General features: G+C 37.8%; 1 protein-coding gene across 1 annotated transcript in view; it reads right to left on the reverse strand.

Annotated features, from left to right (window-relative positions):
- Positions 1 to 13,222, reverse strand: part of PTPN4 (protein tyrosine phosphatase non-receptor type 4) — a 143,848-nt gene that overhangs the window by 49,126 nt on the left and 81,500 nt on the right. Inside the window, exon 12 of the mRNA XM_007469135.1 lies at positions 5,319 to 5,387. Coding sequence (XP_007469197.1) covers positions 5,319 to 5,387 — 69 coding nt within the window. The remainder of the gene's footprint in view (positions 1 to 5,318; positions 5,388 to 13,222) is intronic.

The raw sequence follows: 13,222 nt of genomic DNA on the forward strand, positions 1-13,222 counted from the left end.
TTGAAGGAGGAAAAAAATCCAGTTATACTCACCTAATACAAAGCATCAGAACACTTTACTGTTGTTAATAAACTAAACATGGTTGGAAATGCTTTGCATTTAAAACTAAATTTCAAGGTATTTTATTAACAGTTTTAACCTCAGAGACCCACCCACTCAAGCTTGCTGTCTATGTTTCCTGTTGAGTGTGGAAACTTCAGAGAAAAGAATACCACACTTCATCAGTGTTTGCAATGTGGTAAATTTATTTTCTGACCTTGGCACCTTATTTTTCTGTTGCATGGGAACATTCTTTTGCTTTCTTCTTAGATGTTACATGATAACTGAAAAAGTTTGAAAGCAATTCAAAGAGTTGATATATCAGAAAAATAAGTTAACATTTATTATTGCTGAAAAAAACAACCTTACATAAAAAGTTTAAGGAGAAATCTTTTCTAACAATTTATACTGCCAACTAACATTCCAAGGAGTGGACAAGAATTCTAGAATTCTCTAATACTCGAACAGAATAATTGAATAATTGCTAAAACCATTAGGGTATTTTGATAGCTATGCATCAGATCATCACAATCCCAGAAAAGCTTGGCCTTTCAGAGCTAGTAGGATCATTGAAACAGTACTATTAAGACCTTGTCCTAGATGATGACTTATTATTTCAAAGTGGATTCACACAATTCCAGCACAACAAAAGAAAAAGGAAGTTATCTGGGGCCCATCATATCGGAATTTTATCTCTACTACTCACTGAATAATGCATATTTGTCTTATAAGATAACCTGTTAAACAATTTCACAATTTAATAATGCATATATAAAGAAGAAGAACTATCTGACTGGTGACTATCATACTAAGTGAAGTAAGTCAGACAGAGAAAGACAAATATCATATGATACCACTTATATGTGGAATCTTAAAAAAAAAAAAACGATATAAATAAACTTATTTACAAAACAGAAACAAACTCACAGACTTAGAAAATGAGCTTATGGTTACCAGGCAGAGAAAAGTCAGGGAGGAGGGATAGACTGGGGCTTGGGATTCCCATGTACACACTGCTATATTTTAAATAGATAACCAGGGACTTCCCTGGTCGTCCAGTGGCTAAGACTCCACGCTCCCAATGCAGGGGGCCTGGGTTCGATCCCTGGTCAGGGAACTAGATCCCATATAACGCAACTAAGAGCTCACATGCCATAACTAAGACCCGGCACAGCCAAATAAATAAAGATAGATAGGTAACCAACAAGGGCCTACTGCATAGCACAGGGAGTTCTGTTCAATATTCTGTAATAGCAGAAATGGAAAAAGAATTTGAAAATGAATAGATACTTGTATATGTGCAACTGAATCACTTTGCTGTACACCTGAAACTAACGCAACACTGTTAATCAACTACACTCCAATATAAAATAAAATTTCTAAAAAAATTTTTAAAGATTAAATTTAAAACATAAATAAATAATAAAATAAAATAAAATGCATTGGGAACTGCTCTGCAACAAAAAATGAACTAGTAAGATGCAGGAGTAACTATCTGTATATCTCTCAAAATCTGATATGCTCAAAATATTAAAGCATTTACACATATAAAGGAAGTCATTTGCATGTGATTTTAAGAGTAATATATAAACCCACCTATGATTTGGTATCATATTAGGGTATCATATTACAGTAGAACTAGTTATGAAATCATGTTCAGTATTTTTACAAATATCAAGCAAGACAAAAAGTTAAGCTTCTTGTTAGGAAAAGAATAAAAAAGTGCAAGTATTTTGTTATGGTGCTGTTTTAACAGAAGAATCAGAAAAATATTTACTTTGATTTTAACAATTCTGAAAGGAGTGTTGCAAAAAAGTTTTAGTACTAAGAACTAGAATAAATATGTACATTTTAAGTTAAAACAAAGTTGATAGGAAGTAAACTATTCCTTTCTCAAGAGCAATTTCAAGGAAAATGGTTTCAAATTAACATTTTACTGTACATTTTACCTTTGTACAGGTCCTTAGTACTTTCTAACTGGCAACAAGAGTATCTATGACTGTGGAAAGGAGGAACTTAGGTAATTTTCAGTAGCTGTATCTATTGGGGCAGACATCTGTGTTTTTACTTTCTTTCTTTCTCCCTTCTGAAATAACCAAGCCACTAATATGACACCAAGATTTATATTTAATAGAGAAATTGACAATATTTCCCTCAATAAATCTAAAAATAAAGCCAAAATAAATCAATTTCAAAACTTTTTTGAACAAATGCTGAATTACATCATTCAAATTCAAGTTAAACTTATCACAGCAGAATGCTATATGCCCTGACCAGCGAAATCTTTCCTACATCAAGGCATTTTTCATTGACAATTTTCCAATTGGAGAGATCATTCATAGACAAATCAGGATGAGGGTATAAGCCAGGAATGAAGGGGAAAAAAAAAAAAAAACCAGTAAATTTTATTATTCAAACACATAAAAAATCATGTTCTAATGATTTTTTTGTTTCAAATGTCCTTACTCCAAGGAACTTGTACTATTATTTGTTTTTTATTTTTACAAGCACAGCCTCAGCCTCAGAAATGACTCTGACTGTGCACGCGGACCAGTGGCAGGACAAAGGGAAGGATCTTGAAATTAAATCTACAGCTCAGGATAAAAGGACTTAAGTGTCTAAGATTTACTGACATGAACGACTGCAGATTTTTCAACATCGAAGAAAATTCCTATGATATGTTAAGTGATAAAAACAAGCAAGAAAAAGTATGAAACAATTTTTAAAACAAATAAAATATAGACATACATATTAATATCTCTGTGAGTACATACATGGCAAAATCTTGAATAGTAAATACAAAACAATTTTAAATGATTGTGTTGGGGGGGGGGGTCACGATTTTTATTTTTATTTATTTATTTATTTTTTGCAGTACGCGGGCCTCTCACTGTTGTGGCCTCTCCCGTTGCAGAGCACAGGCTCCAGACGCACAGGCTCTGCGGCCATGGCTCTAGGGCCCAGCCGCTCCGCGGCATGTGGGATCTTCCCGGACCGGGGCACGAACCCGTGGCCCCTGCATCGGCAGGCGGATTCTCAACCACTGCGCCACCAGGGAAGCCCTACGATTTTTCTTTATGTTATTTGGCATTGTTGGAGCTTTAAAAAGAAAATGAGCCATCACTTGTGGAGTAGAGAAAGCAATAAAGCAGTTTCTGCTTTCAGAGGAAAGAAAAAAACAGCAGCTTTTTACCCTAGAAACACAAAGCAGGAGGTCTTTCGGACAAAGACTAAGAGCAAAATTAAAGTCAAAAGCAAAATTCTCCACTTCTCGTTTATTAAAACTCTCAGGCCTCCACTGGCAGCAGACTCGAAGCTCATGACCTCTTTAAGGGCTCACCCTCTGTAGGCTATTTTCACTGAAAATACACTGCTTCATTTAAAAAACATCTACCATACCCCACTCATTAGAGAACTGTGGCTACTGTGGTGAATTAAGACAGACAAACTCCCGTCCTCCTAGAGCTGACATCCTACCTAGTGCTGGAGAGAGACAATAAACGGGATCATCTTTCACATCTGAGACAGGGAAGGAGTCAAGCGTCTGACGCAGAACAGCAAAAACTACCGCACAGAGGTTAAAAGTGTGGGTAAGAACCTGGAATGCCTGGTTAGAATCCTGCTGCATCCCTCACTCTCCGTACAATCTCAGGTAAATTATTCAAACTCGCTCAGTTTTCTCATCTGTAATGAATTTATGACCTCACTGAGTTTGGGGGTTGTGAGTTAATATACAAAAACTGCCTGGCACAGGTAAGTACAAAATAAGCATTAGCCATTATGAGATTAACTGGTCACCCTCTTCCACTCACATCCCCACAGAGTGATTCTATCCCAGCAGCCAGGCTAATCTCCCACCCTCCCCCATCTTTTTATTTTGGAACATTTCAAATATAAACAGAAGTAGAAAGAAGAGTTTGATAAACCCTGTGTAGGCCCCAGGTTCAACAGCATCATCATGAGAATCCTGTTTCACCTCACCCCCCAACTGTTCTGAAGCAAATCCCAGAAACCATACGACACTTGTAGATACTTCAGTTTATCAGTCTAAAGCACAAGAACTCTACCACATTTTTAAAATGCAAGTCAGTTTATATCCCTCCCATGCCCCCAGTCCCCCTGGCCTCCACTTACAATCCTAAGCCCTCACCGTTCCCAGCACAGGGCCACACAGACTCCGGCCGCTGCCCGCCTGTCTAGCCATCTCCTGGACCACTGCCGTGCGCACCCTGCCCACTACTGGCTCCGGCCCAGGGCCTTCCCTGCCTCAGCCCTCACTATATTAGGCGCCTGCTCCACCAATCAGAGTGCAGGCTCCATGAGACTAAGAGGGGTTATCTTGTTCTTCACTGTGTTCCCAAGGCCCGAAACAATGCTCGGCACAGTAGGTCTTCAGTAAAGATCAGCTGCCACCAATCTGGTAACTCTCTCTCGTCAGAGCTCTCGGCTGAGTTTTCAATCATCTATTGGACAATCTGGTTAGATCGTTGCTCAGGCATCTCAAACTAGACCTGTGCCAATTTAACGTCTTCTATTACAAATCTGTTCTCTCCTGTAGCCCCTGTCCATTTTATGTCACTCCAAGCTGACAAGTCTCTCCAGACACTCCTGTCTCTCACACACCTCCACCAACGGGTCAACAGCTTGTGCCTGTTCCACCCGCAAAATAAGTTCCTCAGATTTGTTCCCTATTAACCACTTCACTGTCAATGTTTTAGTTCAGCCCTTTGTTATTTTCATTTGGATTACTGCAATAACCTAACCAGTCTCTGGGTACCTAGCCTTTACTTCTAATTCATTCTCTATCCTTGCTTATAAAACTATTTTCTAAACCATAAATCTGATCATGTCATCTCACTTGTTGAAAAGCAAACTGGTTTTTAACAGATCTTAAAAAATGAAGATAACCAAATAGCACCCAAATAAAAAGCAACTTATTTCTTAACAATATGATTTAAAGAAAGAAGAAATGGGCTGGATAATATATGAGATGAGTCACTATGTTTCTCAAAAATGTTAACAAAAGGGAAACAAGCCTTTCCACAAAATGTTATATTAATAATATAATACTTGATTCTGCCTAGTCAGGGTTACAATCCTTGGTCCACTAAAAAAACTGAGTAAACTAGACAAACTATTTCATTATTCGCTCAACATAATTTATCATTTAATTAAAGAAGGAATCGTGATAATTCTGTAATCGTATTTGGAAAAAGAGTTTTTAGCAATTTTAACCTTGCTTTAAAAAAAATTCAGACACTGAATTAGAAGTGGCTTACCTTACAAACACCCTGTCTTTATTTGCCTTTTCTTTGCCATATTGAACTGACTGGACTTCAGTTCTCCCACTGAAATAGATAAATATGTACAATAAGAAAACCTTAAAGAGAACTACAAGATAAAATGACAACACACAGCATGACTATACTACAATTACATGAGACAAGATATTTCTAGCAGAGAAAAGGGAGCAGAGGGTAAGAAGGAAAGAATGGACTATATTCCGCTTCTACCTGGATGGATGAAGCTTAATTACAGTTCTTCCATTAATGAACAAGGATGTGTTCCAAAGACACTTCGTTTTCAGATACTCCTTTGTTTGGGCGTGAGTACGAAAGAAGTAATTCTGTCTGAGAGGAATTCCTCCTCTGCTATGCCCTGGAAAGGCACTCCCTCTAGACTCAGAAACAGGTTGCTCTGTCCCAGCTCATCTAAGCCCTGCCCTCCTGCCACGTCTGTGGTTTGGCTAGTGTCTTTACTACTCCTTCAACAAGGGCCTGCCACATGGGGGGAGATCTCGAAGAACTGCTCTTTCCTCGGGCAAGCTTTTCCTCCTCACCTACTGAAAACAATCACAGACACATCCTCAAATCCCTCCACGTCCAGATACAGGCAACTCCGGATATTTTTATATTAGAAGGAATGAAGGTCAGAATATGGTTAAGAGTTGGGCATCACAGGGGGTTATCTTGAAGCTGATTTGTCTCCCAAGCACACCGTTTATGCCTGGGAACTGAGCTTCCTCTGTGGTACTCCAATGTGTTGAGAGCAAATTTGTAAATAAAAACTTGGTTCTCAGAGAATCTGTTACTTGACACATCACATTATTTGAGTGAATGAACACAAATGTTTAGAATATCAAATATAACCATTTACATAGATAGAAATTTAATATATATAAAAGCAGCCAAATATAGGTTTCCAAAGCTAATAAGCAAGCAATTTTAAGATCATCTTCTATGGACAAGTATAGATAAATGTGAATAGAATGGCACATCTGTTCAAGTTTTAATGGAAAAGTCAGAAACATTGTCACGATTTTAAAATTTAGATAAGTTGATGTTTCTTAATATATTTCCTCTAAGAAGGATGAGCTATACTTGCAATTGTGAACAAGGTAACAGATTTAGGTTCACCACTGCTTTGTACTTCCATATTAGAACAAGGACTGTAATCCCCTGGACATTTTGGAACAGAGATAACAAGGGGGGGGGGGGGTGAGGAGGCTGGTAAAGGAAGTATTAAATCCCCTGATATTCAAAATTCCATCTCTCAGTCTTCGTGAGAGATGACAAGAGTGCTAGTATTCCCAACCATTGCTGATAATGAGGGGGAAAAGCATTTATCTAATGTGTATCCATTAGGGATAGGACTGTATCCAGATAAACATGTCATGCTGCCATTCCTACATCGCTCACAAGATTATTAATCATTTTGGTGATTAAAAAGTATTCTGGATACGTTTTTGAAGTTCTTAAGGACTATAAACAGAAAGCCTAGCTTTCACAACTACAGACATCTACGGCTTGCTTATACACATGAATTTAACTTCACGTTAGCCGAGCTGCCCAGGCCTCAGTCCTGTCCTGCTCTGTCTGCTACACCCCGCATCTGGGAGGCTCCCCTGCAAGCTGGCTTTCTGTCAGTTCTGCCTTTTTTCTGGTGGGAGACCAGAAAGCGGAGCAAGTCAGAAGCAGGTGACCGTCAGATGCTGGCAGCCGCTGTTAACAGCAGCAGGGACAGGGCACAGAAAGAAACAGAACCCCGCAGATGATGCCACCCCTGATCAAAGCAGCACCGCCCTGGAGATCCAGAATCGAAGGCAGCAGCTCACCCGTGCGGCAGCAGGTCTCAGCTTGTGGGCCCCAGCCCAGAGTGACACAAGCTTCTGACCCTCAGGCATTACCCATTCTTCCTGCTGCTTCTCCAAACCCCCTCCCTTTTGTTTTCCCAGCCTTTCTAACACCTGTGTTAGAAACTGCCTCAATTAAATTGCTTTTATTTGAAAAATCAAAAGAGCTTCCTGTTTCCCAGACTGATAGAGTCATTTTCCAGGAAAGAGGATTCAAATGGGACATTATTACGCAAAAGGCTGAATTAACAAGTTGAATTTCATAATAAAAATATAAAGATTAAATTCAAATATGAGGGGGAAATGAAGTGTTTATATGTCATATTATCCATATTATTCTATAGGGTTTAGTATAATTAGAACAAAATGTAAAACTGTAACATAATCTAAGAACACTAAATTCTGACAGCAAGATACTTATCTTAAGAACAGTGAGAATACACCAACTGGTAAAAGCATGCAGGCTTCTTGTAAGTAATTCAAGCAATATCGAAAAGCATAACAAAAAAAGTAAACAGATTTAGCCACAGCCATACCCCTAAGAAATAATCTCCATTATGAGCAGGCAAAAATCATTCTGAGACTCTCTACATACAGAGAAAAGGCTACAAATATGGATATAATTCTATTATAATGTGATTATGCTATATATGCCACAATGAAAATATTAAATGGATTTCTCTTGAATTAAAGGAAAGAAAAAGGCTACCATTCATTTACAGAAGAAGGAGGAGGAGAATAAAAAGGTCAGGGAAAACCGTAAAAGCTTAGTGTATTAATATTTAATTTTTGTTAATATGGATTCACATAGTTCACTAGTCCCTGCTTCCTCTTGCTTTCTTATATTATTACTTTTACTTTGCCCAAGTTTATAACATTTTAATACTATTCTGTAGTTATAATTCTCATAGTTGTCAAGGATTCGTTCCATATTTAAAGAATTTAATCTTTATTCTGACTTCTTTCACCAAGATTCTTCTTGAGTCATTTTGAATTCTCTCTTAGACGGCTTAACTTTACCATTAAATTTTTTTTTTTCAAAATAGGCTCAGAGATGTTATATTCCCTGAGGTTTTGTATATCTGATACTGTCTAGCTACTGACTCTAGACTTGAACGGGAACCTGGTTTAGTATTTTTCGGTCACTTGTTTCCTTTAAGACTTGACAGACAAAGGGTGGCCCATAAGCTACATACAAACCTGAAGAAAGGTTTTCTTTAGCATTCACAGTGTTTAAAAATATTTAATCCCAAATATTTAATGTAACAAGACTGATAAGGGAAAATGAGAGAAGACACAAATTACCAACATCAAGAATGAGAGAAATGACCTTACTAGATTCTAGAGATACTTGAAAATATAATAGGGTAATATTACAACCTTTTTGCCAAAATATTCAAGAACTTAGACAAAATGGATAAATTCCTTGAAAACCATGATCAAAGTCCACCCAGGAAGAAAGAGAAAACCTGAACTGCTTCATTGGTATTAAAGAATCTGAATGTGCTGTTCAAAAGCCTCCTATAAATAACGCTTCTGCCTTAGAAAGAACAAAACCGGAGAATTCTATCAAACATTTTAAAAGGAAATAATATTACTACACAAACTCTTCTAGAAAACTGAAAATGAGGAAATACTTCCCAACTCATTCAATGAGGCCAAAATGATCCTGACATCAAACCTGATAATGACATTACAAAAGAAAACTAAAGAGAAATATCCTTCACAAACATAAATGCAAAAATTCTAAACAAAATAAGCAAATTAAACAAAATAATATATAAAAAGGATAACAGATCATAACCAAGTGGGGTTTCTCTCAGGAATGTACGGTTGCTTTACCATTTGAAAGTCAATCAATATAATTAATCAAATAAACAACTAAAAAGAAAACTCATATGATCACTGTGATAGCTGCAGGAAAAGCACTTGACAAAAACCAATAACCAGTCCTAATAAAAACTTCCCACAAATGCGAAACAGAGGAACTGTCTCAACATGCATGATATAGGGCATGTGTGAAAGCTCACAACCAACATCACACTTAATAGTGAAATACTGAGTGCCTTCCCCTTAGATAAGGAACAAGACAAGGATATCTGCTCTCACCGTTTCTACTCAACACTATACTGGCGATTCTAGCTGGGGCAACAAGTTAAGGAAAAAGGAATAAAAAGGATCAGAATAGAAAGGAAAAATTAAACTGTTTTTGGCCTCTAGGAAGAAAATCTTTCAGCAACTATAAAAAAATCTCCTAAAATAAATGAGGTAAAAGCGAAGTTTAACAAAACAAGATCAACATAAAAAAATCAATTGCGGGCTTCCCTGGCGGCGCAGTGGTTGAGAGTCCACCTGCCGATGCAGGGGACACGGGTTCATACCCCGGTCCGGGAAGATCCCACATGCCGTGGAGCAGCTGGGCCCGTGAGCCATGGCCGCTGAGCCTGCACGTCCGGAGCCTGTACTCCGCAACGGGAGAGGCCACAACAGTGAGAGGCCCACCGCAAAAAAAAAAAAGAAAAAAAAAAAATCAATTGCATTTCTAATTAACTGTGATGAACAATCTGAAATTAAAATATAATAAGACAATTTAGAATAGCATCAAAAACATGAAATAATTAAGGATACATTTGGAAAAGATGTGAAAGAGGTGTATGCTGAAAACTACAAACATTGTTGAGAGAAATAACATTTAAGTAAATAAAAAGATATACCATGTTTCATGAGTCAGAAAACTCAATTTTTTTTTATTGGAGTATAATTGCTTTACAATGTTGTGTTAGTTTCTGCTGTACAATGAAGTGAATCAACTATGTGTATACACATATCCCCTCCCTCTTGGACCTCCCTCCCACCCCACCCCACATCCTGCCCATGTAGCTCGTCACTGAGCACTGAGCTGAGCCCCCTGTGCTATACAGCAGGTTCCCACTAGCTAGCTATTTTACGCATGGCAGTGTATATATGTCTAACCTAATCTCCCAATTCATCCCACCCTCCCCTTCCCCCGTGTCCACACGTCGGTTCTCTATTTCTACATCTCTATTCCTGTTCTGAAAACAGGTTCATCTGTTACCATTTTTCTATATTCCACACGTATGCGTTAATATACAATATTTGTTTTTCTCTCTCTGGCTTACTTCACTCTGTATGACAGACTCTAGGTCCATCCACATCTCTACAAATGACCCAATTTCCTTCCTTTTTATGGCTAATATTCCATTGCATATATGTATCACATCTTCCTTATCCATTCATCTGTCATTGGACATTTAGGTTGTTTCCATGTCCTGGCTATAGTAAATAGTGCTGCAATGAACACTGGGGTACATGTATCTTTTTGAATTTTGGTTTTCTCAGGCTATATGCCCAGGAGTGGGATTGCTGAGTCATATGGTAGCTCTATTTTTAGTTTTTTTTTTTAAATAAGTACATCCATACATTTTTTGAAGATATGATTTTTTATTTTTATTTTATTTATTTTTGGCTGCACTGGGTCTTCGTTGCTGCACATGATGGGTTTTCTCTAGTGGCAGCGAGCAGGGGCTACTCTTCATGCGGTGCACGGGTTTCTCATTGAGCTGGCCTCTCTTGTTGCAGAGCACGGGCTCTAGGCACAAGGGCTTCAGTAGCTGTGGCTCGCGGGCTCTAGAGCACAGGTTCAGTAGTTGTGGTGTACGGGCTTAGCTGCTCTGTGGCACGTGGGATCTTCCCGGACCAGGGATTGAACCTGTGCCCCCTGCATTGGCAGGCAATTCTTAACCACTGTGCTACCAGGGGAGTCCCAATTTTTAGTTTTTTAAGGAACCTCCATACTGTTCTCCACAGTGGCTATATCAATTCACATTCCCACCAACAGTTCAAGAGGGTTCCCTTTTCTCCACACCTTCTCCAGCATTTCTTGTTTGTAGATTTTTTGATGATGGCCATTCTGCCCAGCATGAGGTGATACCTCGTTGTAGTTTTGATTTGCATTTCTCTAATAATTAGTGATGTTGAGCATCTTTTCATGTGCCTCCTGGCCATCTGTATGTCTTCTTTGGTAAAATACCTGTTTATGTCTTCCGCCCATTTTTTGATTCAGTTGTTTTTTTGATATTGCACTCCATGAGCTGTTTGTATATTTTGGAGATTAATCCTTTGTCTGTTGCTTCGTTTGCAAATATTTTCTCCCATTCTGAGGGTTGTCTTTTTGTCTTGTTTATGGTTTCCTTTGCTGTGTGAAAGCTTTTAAGTTTAATTAGATCCCATTTGTTTATTTTTGTTTTTATTTTCATTACTCTAGGAGGTGGGTCAGAGAAGATCTTGCTGTGGTTTATGTCAAAGAGCGTTTTTCCTATGTTTTAGCTCCGTTTTTCTTTCTCAAGATTGCTCTGGCTATTTGGGGTCTTTTGTGTTTCCATACAAAGCATAACATTCTTGGTTCTAATTCTGTGAAGAATGCCATTGGTAATTTGATAGGGATTGCACTGAATCTGTAGATTGCTTTGGGTAGTAGAGTCATTTTCACAATGTTGACTCTTCCAATCCAAGAACATGGTACATTTCTCCATCTGTTTATGTCATCTTTGATTTCTTTCATCAGTGTCTTATATAGTTTTCTGCATACAGGTCTTTCGTCTCCCTAAGTAGGTTTATTCCTAGGCATTTTACTCTTTTTGTTGCGAAGGTAAATAGGGTTGTTTCCTTAATTTCTGTTTCTGATCTTTCATTGTCAGTGTATAGGAATGCAAGAGATTTCTGTGCATTAATTTTGTATCCTGCAACCCTACCAAATTCACTGCTTAGCTCTAGTAGAGAAAACTCAGTATTTTTAAGATGCCAATTCTCCTGAAACTGATCTATAGTTTCAGCGCAATTCCAGTTAGAATCCCAGAAGTCTTTCTTGTAGAAACTGATCAGCTAATTCTAAAATTCAGATGAAACTGCAATGGGCCTAGAACATTCAAAACAACGTCTAAAAAGAACAAAGTTGGAAGACTAATACTACTGGACTTAAGACTTACTATTAAAAAGTCCAGAAATAATTCCACCCAAATGTGGACCACTGATTTCTAACAAAGGTGTAAAGGCAATGCTGTGGAGAAAGAGTAATCTTTTCAACAAAAAATGCTAGAACAACTGGATATCCATATGTAAAAAGACAAATGTCAATCCATACTTCACACCATATGCAAAAATTACTTTCAAATCGATCATAGACCTAAATGTAAGGGTTAAAACTGTAAAACTCTTAGAAGAAAACAGGAATAAATCTTTGTGACCTTGGGTTAGGCAAAGATTCCTTAGATATGACACCAAAAGAAAGATCCAAGAAAGAAAAAAACTGGTAAATTGAACTTATCAAAATTACGTGCTCTTCAGAAAACTAGTCAAGTGAAAAGATACCAGGAGGCAGTGGTAAGAATCTGGTGGAATGAGAACTCTCATACACTGATGGTGGGCATGTAAAAAGATAACACGTGCTTTGGAAAAACGACCAGCAGATTCTTGCAAACTTAAACATACATCTACCATAAGATCCGGCAATTCCACTCCTAGGTATTTAACCAAGGGAACTTAAGCAAATGTCCATACAAACCCTTCCACATCAATGTTCACAGCAGCTTTATTTGTAATAGCCCAAGTCCGCAAGCAAGCCAAACAGAGAAACAACCCACTTGATATCCATAATTCAGTGAATGGATAAACAAAATGTGTTATATCTACACAATGGAATACTACCCTACAATAAAAAGAAATGAACCATCAATCCAGGCAACAACAAAATATATGTTTCAATTTATATAAAACCCTAGAAAATGCAAACCAATTTATAGAAACAGAAAGCGGACCAGCGGATACATGGGGACAAAGAGAGGTGAGAGAAAAGGGGTTTCAGAGGGGTAAGAGGAAAATTCCGGGGTGGATATGCTTGCTATCTTAATTGTGGTGATGGGTTCATGGATGTATATACATCCCCAAACATGACATTTTAAACTTTAAATAAGGTAAATTATTCTGTCAATTATACCTTAATAAAACTGTTTTAAAAATGTAAAATCTGCCAGT

The sequence above is a fragment of the Lipotes vexillifer genome, unplaced genomic scaffold, assembly GCF_000442215.2.
Source record: "Lipotes vexillifer unplaced genomic scaffold, Lipotes_vexillifer_v1.1 scaffold1466, whole genome shotgun sequence".
NCBI lineage: Eukaryota > Metazoa > Chordata > Mammalia > Artiodactyla > Lipotidae > Lipotes > Lipotes vexillifer.